The following is a 16,056-nucleotide window of genomic DNA, read 5'->3' on the forward strand; positions in this document are numbered from 1 at the left end:
TTATGTTAACCCTGGTCAGTGGGTTTCATGACTAGCGTACCTAGGTTCCTGGCATAAGGACCAGATGGATGATACGCAAGAAGATGGGATTTGATTACGCCATTAGACTTTATAATGAGACTTGCAGGGACCCTTGCAAGTTTGACTGCCATTGTAGCTTTAGTGAACAGAATAAGAATATATATATGTATATATGTCGATGTGGTTGTCCCGCAATGAGTGGCCCATCTGCTACCTGCAGCTAACCAATCCAACACCTTGTTGAATCTGGGAATCACGGTTGAGATGGGAACATCAGTATTGAAAAGTTGAGCTGAGCTCGTGCCTGCCCATAGGGTCCGTAGCGATGATGACAGCTTAAGATACACTGGGGATGTAGGGCAAACACATCCAAACTGACATACCAGAGGTGGTCTATTTGGAGTAGTCATATCCTCGCCCCAAGTACTTTTTACCAACAGTCTTTGCGATGCAATCCGTACTTTTTTCATTCAGCAGTGGGAATGCCGTTGGTATAAACAACCCACCCGTGATGGGATCATCTGTTGAAATAGTTGACATAATCTATTCCTGTCGAATAACTCTTTAAGCTTTCAGATTTCTCCTATAGGGACTGGAAGTTGAAAGGTATCGACGTGGCTTCTTATACCGTGGCAGATCTTGGTTGGTCTGGACAATTCAGCGTTGTGAGATACTAAATCTTATTTGTGGGATAGTGCTGGTATTCAGTACAAAGTGGTCTCTTCGACTTGCCAATACTATCGGCCTGGTGAAGCTTGTGACTTTGGTATTGTATGAATGAAGTTTCCTACCCCTCAAGGTTTCTGATTTAAAAAGATTACTGACCCATCATCTTCTAACAGTATTAGAATAACTGGCCTGGTGGTTCTTGAAGATCACATCTCAGTGAAGGATCCCTCGGCAAATTTCCGCAGCGCCTTTGCGGGTACTTCGTCGGCCACCACGTACGGGGTTACCAATGCTCTCACAAAGGTCGTCTCCTCTTATATGGGATACGAGAATGCATTCAATGTCGTCAATGAAGTCAAGGTGAGCGATAAATCTCCCGATCTCTGTAGTCGTTCCGCTGATCTCGTATCAGAACCCGACAAAAACACTACAATGGAGTGCTCCGTTGTCATTGGTTACGGCAACCCTTTATGTTCTTGCTAATATTGCATACTTTTCGTGTGCAAGCAAGCAAGAGATCCTGGACTCAAAAGTAGTTGCAGCTGGTTTGTTTTTCGAGAAGGTATTTGGCACTGGAGGTGCCGCCTCAGCAGTGAACTTCTGGATTTGTCTGAGTGCATTCGGAAATCTCCTTGCCGTTCTGATCGGGCAATTCCGTATGCTGAGGGAATGTGGAAGGTATTGAATTTCACCCTAAAGTCCAAGTTCATTGTTAACCGAGAGAATCAGGCAAGGCGTACTTCCGTTACTACATTTTGGACCTCGACGAAAACCATTTGGGACGCCCCTAGGGCCCTATGTCGTCAAATGGGCGTTCACAATTTTGATGATCCTCGCTCCCCCTGCTGGGGATGCATTCAACTTTAGTATGTCCCTTACTTTCATGGACTCTTGCCGGTTGAGTGACACCATATCACTAACCATATAACCAGTTGTCGATATTGCTATTTACCCGGTGGCATTCTTTGGCACTCTTCTCGGGGTTGGATTAGTGATTACGCGATATCGCCGTGCGCGTCTTGGCGTACCATCTCCAGACTATAGAGCCTGGCCCATCACCATTGTGTTTTCAATTTTTTCTTAATTTGTAGTTGGTGATTATGCCGTGGTATCCACCAAGTACTGGCGCTCATGGCGGCGATGTGAGTTTTTGGTATGCCACTTACTGTGCCGTTGCCCTTGGGATATAAGTATGCTAGGGTGTCATATGTATATGCCTTGTCGGGGCGCACCTGGAACTGGCTGACAGTTTTTCTCAGCATTGCTGTCTGTGGTGTCTATTATTACGTTTGGATCAAGGTGCTGCCCCAGCTTCGAGGGTATAAATTCCCGCAAACGGTGCTGCCGCTGGATGATGGCGCGATGGCTCATCGGCTTGTCAAGATTCCCAGAACTCAGTCTTACAATGCTGCTGTCAATGATGGAGTCGGATGAAACCTTTTGGCCATTTTAGCATTTAAGACGTGAAAAATAACGCGGAGACCAGCTCCACACTGTCCATTCCTCTAGCGACTCCATGCCCCAGGCATCCTCGTCCTGTTCCATCACCCAGTACCTGGGCAGTAACCCAAAGACTAAGGACATTCTAGCCCACTTCATTGTTTGAGATTATACCATCTGGACGATAGTTTGCTCCGAGTCTCAAGATATCTGGCAACTGCAGCTCGAGGCGAGCCGAGAAAGGCCTCAACTGTGGGTCTCAGCAATCCGATGTTGTCGAAGCAGACCGATTGGGATGCCATGGTTGATCTTCATCAAAGAAAGCTTTGCAGCAAACCACTGGATTGGCGGCTGGATACCATTGCAGAATGGTAATTGATCCAAATAGGACTCGACAAGAATAACAATACCAACGATATAAAGGCCTGCCTGGGACTTGGGTTACGGCTCCAGTCACTCTCACGCTCAAACCGAACCACCCTGGGAAAATGCTAGTCCCAAAGCTTTGGACTTGGGCCTTGGTCGCCTCCTCGATTCCATATCTGGCAGCACAAATTCCGTGGGATTTAGGAAGAGGATGCCGTGCTGTTGTTGAGCAAGACCACGTCGCAATCACTCGCTCAGAATGGTCGCACTGTCTGGGAAACGGTGCCTGGGTTCCTCAGCGCCAGCGCAGGAAATGACCAAGTCCTTGCCTCTAGTGGAAATTTCAAGATCAATCCAGTCGATCAAAAGAAATGCACCGCACAGCAGGTGACTCGGATTGATCATCGTCCATGGCATGGGAGTATCAACCACCAAGCCGTTGTTATTTGCGGCTGCTTGACGGGCTGCGGAGACGGAACAGCTCCCTTCACTTTGGTCTTTTGGGTACCCGACAAACACCCAGACCGCGTTGCTTTTCGCCTCAATTTAAGCCTCGATCGTGCAGCGGACCCGATCACTCAACTGTTCCTGAAATATCGCTCATCTCCCTACGAGGACTTTTATGGACTCGGTGCCCAAGCTTCCTTCGCGTCGCTTAAGAACCAGTCGGCTCCCGTTTTCTCGCGGGAGCAGGGAGTTAGCCGTGGAGATCAACTGACCACATGACTGGAAAATGAAGACAGCTTCTTTGCTGGGGGGTGATCACTTCACGACTTACTCTGCTGTCCCGCAGTACATCAGTTCTAACGCTCGTGTCGGAGATGGAAGACCGAACAAGGACCGCAAGAAACGCAAGAACGAATAACTGGCAAAATGTTCCAATGTGTGGTGGTCCCTGAATTTATTCCCGTCGAGTATGCTTGAACCTCGAACCCCCCGCTAGGCCTTATATAGAAGGTAGATGAATAGATCACATGATACATCACCTGCCTCCATTCCGGGCTTTCTCTTGTTCCGATTCCGAATAGATGCCTGGATAAAACGGCAGCATTTCGTCGTAGCGGCGACCGGGCAATGAAGTCATCGCACCAAGGCGCAGCTCCTCCGCCTCATGCCAAGACATGGTGACTTCGGAGGGAGAGCCCCAAATGGCCCGTCTCCGTCCGGATTTGTTGGCCCGCCCAACACGGCCCCCTGTGGATTTCTCGGCGGCCTGGAGCCGGGCGGGGGATGCAGATGTTGTATATTTAAAGATGGCTGAGTCCACTTGATATGTAGCCTCAGTGTTTATTATATCGCTGGTTACATCTTTGTCCTCGAAATGCCTTTCACAAAAACAAAAGACCCGAAACCTCTACCAGACCCCGGCATGAAATGGGGCATCACCCCTAAGGAACCCTGCGATTCAAACAAAAAGCCCGGCCCCGACCATCCAGTCCACAAGATCCCCCTTGAGAAACAAGAAAAGATGCGACAGAAGGGAATCAACCCAGTCCTGAAAGCGGAAATGGACGAGGGTGCGACAGGAGAAGGGGGATTTTGGCGCAAAGTAGCCCAGACTTCGTTTGGCGGCGGCTGGATCAGATAAAAGGGGTTTTCTGATCCTCTGGAGGAATGTTTATGTATTTTTTTTATTGTACTATAGCCCTAAGATATGGGGATTGCTTGTCTGCGCTGGAAATGCAGATACTATTTCGACTCTATCCAAGAAATGCCTAGGTAGGGTGAGGAGTGTAAAGAGAAAGAAGAAACCAATGGTAGCCAAGAATCAAATCCAACACCAAAGCCGATGCAGCAAACTCGCCTCGAAAATCCTGTTTTCATATCTCATGTCGAACGTGTCGTGTCATTACACCTGACGCAGATAACCGCCCAGAGAATGGGAGAAACGCCCCGGCTCAATCATGTCGCTGGATCGTAATCACGGGCCCAACATAATGCCGCCGTCCCTGGGATATATACATCACCAGGCTCAGACCAAACACACTCACAAAGATCACCACACTCCAATTGAAGTCCCGCACTGCTGGAGACGGAGACGGGGGCCAGAACGACCAGAAGAGGGCGAAGAAAACATATAAAAGTCCAATAATGTTGATCAAAAGTCCAGGCCTGCCGAGGCTCCAACGCCGGGGAGGGAGAGTCTCAGGGCAGGAGACTTTCCGATAAATAATGCAGCTGATGGAGACTGCGTATGTATACATCAGCGCGGCAACATTGAGCGAAATGATGGCGTTGAACGCGACATAGGACCCAATGTTGATGAGAGATAGCAAGCCGCTGATAATGCAAGACAGCGCAATCGCTCGTACCGGGATCTGACGACGGGGATCAATTCGAGAGATCCACCGAGCAAATGGCAAGCCTTGATCCCGCGCAAAGGCATATGTTTGACGGGCGGTCGACGCGTTGAAGAGGATGTTACTGAAAATGACCGGGATCAGGATGATGGCCGTAAGGCCATTGACCCCGGAGGTTGAAAGGATTTGACGAAAGACATAAAGGAATGGAAACCCCGAACTGTCTTCGAGGGCCCCAGAAACAGACGGGAGCGCAAGAAGAAATTCCACGATCGTAATGAGCGCCATGATTCCGTTCCCAAAGTACCCCCAGGCAATGGCAATAGGGACATATCGTCCCGCATCCTTGACTTCCTCGGAGATATGTGCTGTGGCATCAGAGCCTGGAAACCCTAAGATTAGTCATAATACCCAAACAGAGAAGACGCGACGTTGAAGAAAGCCTCAAAAGACGCACTGAGAGATCCATAGATAGCGGATATTTGGCCGATCATTAAACTCATCCCGACAGTAGGCCAACCACCACCATTGCGAAACTCGGTGAAGACAGCCTGCGCCGAGTTATGGGGCGCCATGGCAAAGAGGACGACAATCACGACAACCCAGCACAAGAGGTGTAGAGCTAAAAGAACGTTCTGAATGCGCGGCATCCAACTGGCAGCGTAGACATTGAAGAAGTAGATGACGGCAACCATTGCAAACACAAATAGCGTTCCTTGCCAGTTTTGTGGCTGGTAGCTGGGGTCTCGAATACTGATCAGACCTTGAATGATTGTCCCCGTGAGAAAGGAGCCCGAGGCAGCGCCAGATTGCCACGCAAGAACCGACATCCAGCCTTACCAAAGCATCAGCACTGTAGCTGAAAACCAACCAAGAGGCATTCACCTGTTGTATAACTCAGGAATTTCTGGTATCGAGGAGACGCCAGCTCCGACACCCAGTGATACTGCCCACCCGAAGTCGGCGCACTGGGGGTTGGAGAAAATACGATCAGACATGCATAATACCGAGAGGTGCCAACGTTGCCATACTTACATGGACGCCATTTCAGCGAGTGAGACGATGATCAAGCCAAATCCGACAAAGGTCCACATGTAGGACCAGAAGAGTCCCGCAAGGCCGCCATTTTCCAGCCCTTGAGAGTTGGAACTATAAAACAGTTAGTTGGAGAAAGTCACTGGGCTTCTTATAGTCCGTACATCAGGATAAACTCCCAAGTGGCTTGAAGAACAGCAGAAAAACTCAGAGCTGCAAGTGGACGAAAATTGCGCTTCAACGAATATTAGCCTGCTCGCAAATGCCACAGAAGGCCGAATAAATAAACCGATACCTTAAATTCTTGAATCTTTCCCATCCGATTCATATCGTTTTGATCTTGGGGAGTACCCTCCATCTCAGGCACATCCTTGCTCGGACCCTCCATATCCGTCATGGCAAAGCCAATGACGGGGTCCCGTGGAATTGTTGAAGGACCAGAAAGCGAGGCCATGAAGAGAAACACTCAACGGCATAGAAGATTACGCTCAAGGTCGAGGGCTCTGGCAGAATCAAAGGATCTTTGAAAGCACGCAAACCGAAAGCATAAGACCTGGACCAGACGTGTAATGAAGAGCAGAATTGTTGACCAAAAGTTGGCCAAGTCATCAACACTGATTGTCCGTTTGCGCCGGTGCTGCAGCTTCCCTCTAGGGTGGTAAATTAGCGACACTATGAGTGTGGTACAGCAGACGAGTTCCGTGATTTAGTAAATTTCTTGGTCTTCTGTCTCTCTCTGACAAGGAGTATTATATATCGAACGAACCGAAGACACTTGTGAATCAAGCTTATGGGAAACAGTACACATGGAGCCACATGGTAAGCTATTCGCATCGGCCTGAGCCAAATCCTGGATAAGCCGGACTTGGAGAAAACATACACAGGGGTGGCACTCGTAGGACAAACATGAGCGGGATAGCCGGCATTTGGCGTGATGCACAGACTTGCCTCGTATCAAATTATGTCTGCCTAATTAACACTCGAGACACATGGCAAGGTCTGCTTGAGGGCAATGAATTCCAACATTTTATTTCAGATCAATATTCGAGTTTGTACCATTCTTCTGGCTGCTTTGGGCCCGTCAATTGCCAACGGTTCCGTAGGCTGTACACCCCGATTCAGGGCTATCGCTGCTCAAGTGGAACAATTAAAAATAATAACCATTTGAGCCGTGGGTTTGTGTCTCTTCCTTGCATTCCCTGCATCTTTCCGTGTGGGCGCGAGGGCGATCTCTATCCCAGCCACCAACTCAAGTGGTAGTCCAGCGTAAAGGGTCGGATGTGCTCCCGGCATTCCCTAGCAGTTGTATTTAAAATTTTCTTGAGGATCAGTGGTTGGTAATATCATCGGGAAACCACCCCATGTTGCTGTGCTGCATAATCCTCGGTGTCAGAGGGCTCGACCTACAATGTTTGGTGTGAAACCCTAGGAACGTCAAACCCTCCGAGACTTCTTGCACTGCCAACTCCGCGACAGCCCAGAAGGCAAGCAGCCACTTCGGCCAATGCTATTCTACGCTTCATATTCATGAAAGAACAAGCGAGGAGAAAACAGCAGATGGATGTGACAATCAAGAGGAAGTTCATCCACCCCAGGAACTGGTCATTTTCTTTTCCGGCCCAATTTCACTACCCGTTGCCTACAGAAGATCCACACAGTACATAGAATTGGAGAAATTGATACATCAAAAGTGCTCTTTAGCTTATTTTGTTCGAAGTTTGCTAAAGCTCCAATCCGACGAATGTCGATCGCAGGGGGAGTCGGAGAAAAGATATGCTCATGATCGAAAATTTATCAAGTGCCCAGGCATGTTCCCAGTGCTGTTGTACACCTACGGTCCAGTCTGACAGACAAGTTTTTGGAAGGGAGAACGGTGTTCCATTCGGAGTCGGCCTGGATATGCATGGATGTCAGCAGCCCGTATAATTGGGACGGCTTGCGTCTTCATCAGGGCCTCTTGTCATGTCCAAGATGTTTCCTCCTAGGTGAATATATGTCACACTAGGTCCTGAGGAAAGCTGGATGTTTCTTGGACCAACGCACGCAGTCGGCCATGGCGGCTCCATCCTCGACATTGCCACTCGGTTTCAAACCCCCGCTGACAGTCAACAACGATGTAAACCACAATGGACTCATCGCCGTGATTACCTCCTTTTCGCTATTTCTAGTTCTTGGTTCACTAGGCATCCGCGTATATTCTGCATACAATAGAAAGGCTCGACAAATGGATGACCCGACCTTCACGGCGACAGTGGTATGATTGATGACCTTGCTTGGCAGAAAGCGTGTCGCTGATAGAACCAGGTGATCGCATTGGCTCAGATGACCACCGTTTTCGTTCAAATCCATTTTGGTTGGGGGAAGACAACGTCGTTGATTGCCGACCAAGATCTCATCCCTATGAAAAAGGTCAGCAACTTGATTCTCCGTGTAAATCAAGGGATCTCTATTGACCTACTGTCATTTCAGGCAGGATACAGCGCAGATATTCTGTATGTCACAATCCTACCGCTGTCAAAAATATCAACCTTGGTCTTTTACCGCGTCATCACCATGCGGAGCTTGCAATGGATGGCCTTCACGGTTCTTGCTTTGGTAACCCTGTGGACACCGGTGGGGGTTATATTGCTGGCGATTCGTTGTAACGGGGATCCATGGGGCGATATTACTTCGAGAAGGTGTCCGGCACTGGTCAGTCCCTAATTGCCAGACTATTGCTCGAGTCACTCTACCAACACTCACTGCAGTTCCCCCGGTGGCAGGCAATCACGGCCATTGATATTGTTCTCGAGGTTATGCTCGTGCTCTACCCCGTGCGAGTGATTTCACGACTACAAACCAGTCTCAACAAGAAGACTATTGTGCTTGTCATCCTGAGCTGCCGTGTGGTGTACGTGCGATACCCCTCTCTTCCATGGCTTGAGGAAGTTCTCTCTGACACTGTGGGTGGATATGACTAGTCTTATTCCCGTTGCTGCAGTCCATTTATACTACGTTCAACAGCAAATCAACTCAACAACCCCATCTCTTGAAGGCAGCATTGCGACGATCATGGCAGAGTTGCACATCGCCCTGAGTGTGCTCGTTCTGACCGCACCCCTGATGAAGCCGTTTCTCGCCGCGTACGTTGATGAAGATGGATTGGCCTATACTGACGATTCTTTAAAAACGAGAAGCCCGGCCAGCTCCCGCTCTCGAAGACTGAAAATTCTTCGACTATCAACAACACGCGATTCTGAAACCCTAAACCCCGATGATACCATACATGCGACTGTCGGGTCGGGAAACATCTTGAAGAGTGTGCAAATCTCAGTGGACCGCGAAGCAGTGGAGCTACCAGATCGGAATGCTTCATGAATATTTATCCTATGGACACCAGATGGGATGGTGCCAGCTACATTTATATAGTTCGGATAATTTCTGGGGATTACCTAGCAGTACCTAAATACCCGTGGACCCGGATTCACCCTGGGCCGCTTTTCATGAAATCCAATAATGATAATACTATTAATCAGAGCATCATGATTCCTGCAATGTTCTTTTATGTATTTTAAGCAAAAGTGTAGGACCCACGTTCCCCGGATCTTGGACCCAGTGTGGAGAAACACCCGTCGATAGCCGGCCCCATCCCTGCGCAGCCGAAAATGCCATTTCACTTGGCAAGCGATGAAATCATCACCACAAACCCCCCTCTTCCTGTTGACCTCTTTTCCGTCGAAACAAGCCTTCGGAAGCCACCAAGGTGTAGGGCGCCCCTTTGCCCTTGGCTCAGGTCAGCGCAAGCCATGCCGCTTGTACAATCCCCAAAGTGGATTCTTTCTTATCTCTTGGTTCCTCGGACCCCTTTGTTGGCAGGGATCTCACGATGCTTCTCCACTTAGCCATCATCGCATGATCGTTGATTCGTCTGCGAGCTAGTGCGCAGACCCATGGTTTCAGCGATGGTCCCCCGCAATGTGACATCGCGCCAGGCTGGAAGTCTCGTGGGTGTCGAAGCACGGTACGCATGGGAGCTAGAAGGATGATAGCCTTAAAACCTGCTGAAGCCCCGGCCGCTCATTTCTTCTCGCTTTGCCATTTTCTCGCCTCATCTTCATGCTGAAAGTCCCCAAAGTCATCTCGTGTCGCCTATCTGCTATTGTCTGTCCCGATTGACAGAGTCGGTAGCGTTTTCACTCAGTTTCCTCCCTTCGGCATTACTCCCAAGATGATGAAGCCATCCCAGGATTCGATCCAGGGCCCTGGAACGGATAAACATGATGACTTCGGCCACGACAATGAAAAATATCAGCATTATGATAATGCGCCCGAGTATGAGGACCCGTTTGGAGATGAGCAGTTTGCCGAGGTCAAATACAGGACACTCCACTGGTGGTATGATCGGTCCAAAACATGGTGAAGGTGGCAGTCGCTAACTTGGCAAATGAAACATTTCCAGGCAATGTGGCATGAGTATGATATCGATTCCAAGGCACGCATGCGCCCGTCACTAACAGTGGCTCTCCACAGTTATGATTGCAGAAACGATTTCTTTGGGCATTCTCTCACTCCCCTCTGCAGTGGCAACTCTAGGGATGGCCCCGTAAGTGCTCTTGATTTGCTCTCCGATCTGATACCTTGCTGAGATCGCCCTAGAGCTGTGATCTTGATCGTCGGACTGGGTGGTTTAGCCACTTACACTGGATATGTCATCGGGCAATTTAAGCTGCAGTATCCTCATGTCCATAGCATGGCAGATGCCGGGGAGGTGCTCCTGGGGGCCCTTTGGGCTGGGGCGTTTCGGTCGCGAGTTCCTGGGCACTGCCCAACTACTCTTCCTAATATTCATCATGGGCAGTCACATCTTAACCTTCAGCGTCATGATGAACACACTCACCGATCATGGCACCTGCTCCATTGTTTTTGGGGTTGTTGGCTTGGTCGTGTCCTTTGTCTTTGCTCTGCCTCGAACTCTGCGCAAGGTCTCGTGGTTTTCTTTCGCCTGTACGTATCTTTGGCCCCGTACCGAATTATTCTAGAAGAATGCTAACAGCCTCTGTGGATAGCTTTTGCAAGCATTGTGGCCGCTGTGCTGATTACAATGATTGCGATCGCAATACAACGCCCTGGGAAAGGCCAGGTGGATGCAACAACCAAAACGAATCTTGCCAATGGGTTTCTAGCCGTCACAAACATTGTCTTTGCATATGGTATGCTTTGGAGCATTTCCCATGATAGGAGAATTTGTGATCTGACACAAATTGGATGTTTAGCTGGCCATGTTGCATTCTTTGGCTTCATCTCCGAGATGCAAATCCCAACCGACTATCCCAAAACCCTGTATCTTCTTCAAGGAACTGACACGAGCATGTACCTGGTGGCTGCCGTTGTCATCTACTATTACGGGGGAAAGGATGTGAAATCACCTGCCTTGAGCTCCACGAGTTCGGTGACAGCCAAACTGGCTTATGGAATTGCAATCCCTACGGTGGGCCGATCTACAAAAAGCCAAACTGGCACAGCTAACATGGAGTAGATTGTTATCGCCGGCGTGATCAACGGGCATGTGGCCGCCAAGTATATCTACGTCCGGTTATTCCGGGGAACGGACCACATGCAAAAAAGAAGCCTCCTGTCAATCGGTTCATGGGTTGCGATTACCTTTGTTCTTTGGGTGATTGCCTGGATTATTGCAGAGGCTATTCCAGTTTTTAACAACCTGCTGAGTTTGATTGTGGGTTGATCTATCCAACTTTGGGCGGCTAAACACAGTACTAATTCAAGTCCACCCCGCAGACTGCTTTATTTGCGAGTTGGTTTACTTGTCAGTATTCACATTCGGGAGTGCCACAATTTATGGTTGAAACTGACCTTTAGTGTAGATGGCTTGAGTGGTATTTTCTGGCTGTTCCTGAACTGGGGCCGATATACGCTTTCATGGCGGAAGGCATCTTTGACCGTTCTCAATCTGGTCATCGTCGGCATTGGGGGGTGCTTGGTATGTTTTCGTCGCCATTTATGATCTTCTTCACACTAGAAGCTTACACATTCTATACATAGTGTGGCATGGGCTTGTGGGTGTCTGGAAAAGCCATCCACGATGGCTCGAGCGGTGCAAGTTTCTCCTGTGCTGCTAGCGAATAGTTGCTACAACGCGCTTTTGTGGCTGCTTGAATATCATGCCTGGTGGAAGAGCTTGATAATGGTGGTGTCTTCAGCCTGTTCATGTTCAGTTCGATTTAAAGTACGCGGGCGGCGACCGCGGTTTCTGCTGTTTGTGATAGAGATCTACCAGAATCCTATTATGGCCAACCAAACCTCAAGACTCGTTTGTGAGAACGACGCCTACACCACCAAGACCAGCCTGGTTGTAGATCGGCTATATCAGTCGATATGCCGGTCCCCACATGAAGACCGAGTGGTCGCGATTCCGAATGTCGGCAGTTTACATTCGGGCTCTGGGACAACACTGCTTCCTTTAGTTCTGTTTGGTTTGCAATTTGTGCTAATGGAGTCTGTGATTCTTGATTTTGAAGAACGCCAACCTAGCTTCCTCGTGTGTTCAACTTTTCTAATATCTATTGTCAAAGACCAACATCTTGAATAATGCAACCCCAGGAGCACCCTGTGGAGCCGATAATAGACAAATACGCATGACATCGCTTATCGTGGCCCGAGGCACAATCTTCGTCGGCCGGGTCCGATGGATCATGGTGGAGCAACCTATTGCGCGGTGATAACAGACTTCCATTGAGCGAGATCATGGCAGTTGTCTCTGCACCTTGGTGGAGGCCGGCGAACCCCAGATTTTGCAAAGGATCGGGGAAAGGTTAAGCTTCCTGGGGAAACGCAGACCTCGCGATGTCCCCATGTCACCAAGAGAAGAATCCGGGGTAACCAAGACTTTGGTTAGCTAACAGTAATTCTTTTCGGGCTCGCTTGAAGGGGAGAGCTCCACCATCGCAAGGATCGGCTGGTGCTAAAGGCGTCCTAGGCCCACTCCCTCGCCAATGGGGGCTACCACGCTCAGTCCGGGGGTTGAGAGGACGACCCACATCGCACTGGCTCCAGAACTGCGATCGCCCGGCAGACGGCGATGGCCGTCGAAAGCCCATCTGGTGTATATATGGATCTCGTCAGCTTCATGGTTGGAGAATCAAGTCTTCGCAAGCGTGGCAGGATCACGAACTCGGTGTCTTTGATTTGTTTTGCGGTTGGTTTCATGGACATTGCATGATGGCACCATATTTCGGCCTTCGCGGGTCCGCCCTCAATCGAGCCATCATTTGGCTGGTGGTCTGCCCAGCCTTTGTGACATATGGCTACAATCAAGGCGTGATGGGTGGGCTGTTGACTCTCAAGTCATTCAGCAAGACCTTCCCTGCGATGAACACTCTCACAACCAAGGGCGCCGAACGCCACTATAATTCCACGATTCAGGGTAGGTCTCGTCGACGTGCCAAGGATCAGCATCTCGAACACTTGGCTCTTTTACTGACCCTGTTTCTCCGCAGGAACGGTGGTCGCCCTGTATACGGTCGGAGGAATGTTCGGCTCGTTGTCTTGTATCCAGCTGGGGGACATGTTGGGTCGCCGGCGAGTCATATTTATCATGTCGGCTATTTCCATCATCGGTGCCATTTTAATGGCCACTTCTTTCTCTCTCGCGCAGTTTATCGTCGCCAGGCTGGTCCTTGGGTACGGCACCGGAGGGTACGTGGCCACGGTGCCCGTGTGGCAAGCAGAAATCTCCAAGGCCAACAAGCGCGGTGCTCATGTGGTGACCGACGGCATCTTCATCGGTGCCGGCATCACCTTCTCATTGTGGGTTGATTTCGGGTTTTATTTTGTCACGGGAAACTCGGTGTCCTGGCGTTTCCCGTTGGCCTTCCAGATTGTTTTGTCATTGATCGTGATGTTCTTCGTCATGCTCTTCCCAGAGTCCCCCCGGTGGCTGGTTAAGAGAGGCCATGTCTCAAAGGCCCGCCAGATTCTCGCTGCTCTGGCGGACATCGAACCCGATTCGGAGCAAATCACGGCGGACATTCGCGACATTGAAACCTCTCTCGCCCTGTCCGGCTCAGGCTCCTTCAAAGACATGTTAAAAATGGGAGAGCAACGACTCTTTCATCGTACAGTGCTTGCAGCCCTCGGGTAAGTTCTCCCGAAGCTATACTGTCTTTCTAGGTGACTTTTGTACTTATTCTTTTGCTCCGTGTAGCCAGACGTTTCAACAGATGTGTGGTATCAACCTGATCACCATCTATGCCACGACCATCTTCGAGCAATACCTCAGGCTTAGTCCGGTGCAATCGCGAATTCTTGCGGCAGCCATGTGTCTCACTCAGCCGCTGGGCGGTTTCCTGGCTTACTTCACTATCGATCGCCTGGGAAGACGAGCCCTCATGCTGTGGAGTGCTGCGGGCATGTCTGCAACGATGGCCATTCTTGCCGGAACCACCTCGAATCATGAAAGCACCAGCATGATGATCGCCGCCGTGGTGTTTTTGTTTGTTTTTGAATTCATTTTCACCGTTGGCTACTCGGGGTTGACCTTCCTATACGCGACCGAGGTGGCCCCCCTGCAACTGCGGGCAGCTATCAGCGCCGTCTCGACTACAGCAGTTTGGATGTTCAATTTCCTGCTGGCCGAGGTAACCCCAGTGGGGTTTGATACCATCGACTGGCAGTATTACATTATATTCGCGGTGCTCAACGCCGTTATCGTTCCAACGGTCTATTTCTTCTTCCCTGAAACGAACGGCCGATCGCTCGAGGAGATCGACGAGATATTCCTGCAGTCGCGCAACATCCTCGATCCACCGCGCATTGCTCGATCCCTCCCCAAGATGCACGTTGCCGACAATCACAGTGTGGATGAGAAAGTAATCGACACTGATGATGCGGGGGTGAAGAAGGCGTCCATGACCTAGTTATCTACGATATTATGAACGGAAATGCTGCGATGGGAATTTTTGGGATATTGACTAGGGTAGCGGACTCTCTACGGATTATCAAGGATATGTATATAGGATCAAATCATCGAGTCTTGAGACCGGTTCTTGTCTTTCCTTTTCTTGACTCTGGTGAGCGCGTATCTATCTGCTGCGAATGTAGTATGTGCCTTATGCTTCACATCCGTACCAACGGGCGGGCGAATGATGGGATATGCTATGTATACGTGTCCATGGTTGACGACTTGCAATGAATCACCGGGGGGAACGGAACAATAAACAGGGGAGATGCAGAACTAATGCAGTAGAGACTTCAGAGGTCATGTTTGAAATATTCTAACTATGCTTTTGTTCTATCGTCAAAGTAAATGAATAAATTGAGGTCGGGCATACCAACCGGGGGCTGCCATCTTGAATCTTCAGGTCATAATTTGATGGTAATCACGATTGACTGCTATGCTTCGACTCCTTGACTCTTTCCCTTCCACACCAACCACGCGACCACAATGACCCCCTTCAGTACCGTCGCCGTCCACAACGCCCCCATAAGTCCGACAGAGCTGTGAGCCCAGAGCCCCCCCAGTACCGTGCCCAGCAAAAGACACAACACGGCCCCTACACGTCGCATCTCCTCGGCGTGACCCACCACTCTCGGGGATAGCAGGTCGGGGTGAGAGAAGAGATCACAGTAAAGGCTCGTGAGCACGACGCTGGTCAGGCCGTTATAATTGAGTACGCGACTGGTCACAGCCTGACCGCTGCTCTGAAATGCGACCAAGGCTAGTGGAACCAGCACTAGCCAACTCAACGGGGCATCCCGAGCGGGCCGATAGACGCTGACAATGATGGCGGCCGCACCAACACAGGTCATTTGGACCAGGAATGACGCACAGAGCACCCAGCGCTGGCGAGGCGAGAAGGCGCGATGAAAAGCAGCGAAGCACAGCGATCCCAGGCAGAAGGTCGCGATCGAAGTCCCAGACTTGATCCATCGATCGCCTTCGGCCCCGACTAACCCCAAGCCAAAGTATACCGTGTTGCCGGTTTGCATACTCACGAATGAGCCCCAGATAAACACGGCCGAGCTGTCAAGTAACCCCGTGATGATATAGCAAAACAGCAGAAGAAGGTCTCCGTGTCGCGGATCAATCTCGTTGCGCACGTACCGGCTCAGACGGCGCGATCGAGGGGCGCTAACTCCCAGCAAGGGATCAGTTTCATGCGGCATGAGAGATTTTCAATTGACAGAGAAAGAATCGCGATTTATACATAAACGAGGGGGTGATTCGGAA

At 50.0% G+C, this 16,056-nt stretch overlaps 8 protein-coding genes across 8 annotated transcripts; 6 read left to right on the forward strand and 2 right to left on the reverse strand.

Moving 5' to 3' along the window:
- Window positions 1-611: 611 nt before the first annotated feature.
- NUU61_005919 (uncharacterized protein) lies at window positions 612-1,774 on the forward strand (the record flags this gene model as incomplete). Its single annotated transcript, XM_056656447.1, has 6 exons — window positions 612-663; window positions 717-792; window positions 864-1,050; window positions 1,103-1,368; window positions 1,420-1,556; window positions 1,623-1,774. Coding segments are annotated over 6 exons (870 nt in total), but the record flags the coding sequence as incomplete, so codon positions are not given.
- A 47-nt stretch (window positions 1,775-1,821) lies between these two features.
- On the forward strand, window positions 1,822-2,124 carry NUU61_005920 (uncharacterized protein; the record flags this gene model as incomplete). The annotated part of the gene is made up of 2 exons (XM_056656448.1): window positions 1,822-1,832; window positions 1,950-2,124. 2 exons carry the CDS (start codon window positions 1,822-1,824, stop codon window positions 2,122-2,124), a joined length of 186 nt encoding a protein of 61 aa, XP_056509248.1.
- Window positions 2,125-3,817: 1,693 nt separating this feature from the next.
- Window positions 3,818-4,084, forward strand: NUU61_005921 (uncharacterized protein; the record flags this gene model as incomplete). The annotated part of the gene is made up of 1 exon (XM_056656449.1): window positions 3,818-4,084. The coding sequence occupies one exon, from the start codon at window positions 3,818-3,820 to the stop codon at window positions 4,082-4,084; it is 267 nt and encodes an 88-aa protein (XP_056509249.1).
- Window positions 4,085-4,394: 310 nt separating this feature from the next.
- On the reverse strand, window positions 4,395-6,285 carry NUU61_005922 (putative GABA permease; the record flags this gene model as incomplete). Its single annotated transcript, XM_056656450.1, has 6 exons — window positions 4,395-5,188; window positions 5,254-5,631; window positions 5,682-5,764; window positions 5,832-5,945; window positions 5,996-6,066; window positions 6,127-6,285. The coding sequence occupies 6 exons, from the start codon at window positions 6,283-6,285 to the stop codon at window positions 4,395-4,397; spliced, it is 1,599 nt and encodes a 532-aa protein (XP_056509250.1).
- Window positions 6,286-7,884: 1,599 nt separating this feature from the next.
- NUU61_005923 (uncharacterized protein) lies at window positions 7,885-9,188 on the forward strand (the record flags this gene model as incomplete). The annotated part of the gene is made up of 4 exons (XM_056656451.1): window positions 7,885-8,085; window positions 8,130-8,522; window positions 8,579-8,719; window positions 8,835-9,188. The coding sequence occupies 4 exons, from the start codon at window positions 7,885-7,887 to the stop codon at window positions 9,186-9,188; spliced, it is 1,089 nt and encodes a 362-aa protein (XP_056509251.1).
- Window positions 9,189-10,038: 850 nt separating this feature from the next.
- On the forward strand, window positions 10,039-11,954 carry NUU61_005924 (uncharacterized protein; the record flags this gene model as incomplete). Its single annotated transcript, XM_056656452.1, has 11 exons — window positions 10,039-10,205; window positions 10,270-10,283; window positions 10,341-10,413; window positions 10,467-10,613; window positions 10,669-10,814; window positions 10,877-11,020; window positions 11,084-11,298; window positions 11,347-11,544; window positions 11,607-11,634; window positions 11,693-11,808; window positions 11,871-11,954. 11 exons carry the CDS (start codon window positions 10,039-10,041, stop codon window positions 11,952-11,954), a joined length of 1,332 nt encoding a protein of 443 aa, XP_056509252.1.
- Window positions 11,955-13,046: 1,092 nt separating this feature from the next.
- On the forward strand, window positions 13,047-14,743 carry NUU61_005925 (putative MFS sugar transporter; the record flags this gene model as incomplete). Its single annotated transcript, XM_056656453.1, has 3 exons — window positions 13,047-13,251; window positions 13,325-13,964; window positions 14,032-14,743. The coding sequence occupies 3 exons, from the start codon at window positions 13,047-13,049 to the stop codon at window positions 14,741-14,743; spliced, it is 1,557 nt and encodes a 518-aa protein (XP_056509253.1).
- A 475-nt stretch (window positions 14,744-15,218) lies between these two features.
- NUU61_005926 (YoaK family protein) lies at window positions 15,219-15,992 on the reverse strand (the record flags this gene model as incomplete). Its single annotated transcript, XM_056656454.1, has 1 exon — window positions 15,219-15,992. One exon carries the CDS (start codon window positions 15,990-15,992, stop codon window positions 15,219-15,221), a length of 774 nt encoding a protein of 257 aa, XP_056509254.1.
- Between the last annotated feature and the right edge of the window lie 64 nt (window positions 15,993-16,056).

The sequence above is a fragment of the Penicillium alfredii genome (genome assembly GCF_028826965.1).
Source record: "Penicillium alfredii strain IBT 34128 chromosome Unknown utg000009l_segment0_segment0, whole genome shotgun sequence".
In the NCBI taxonomy this organism is placed as follows: Eukaryota; Fungi; Ascomycota; class Eurotiomycetes; order Eurotiales; family Aspergillaceae; genus Penicillium; species Penicillium alfredii.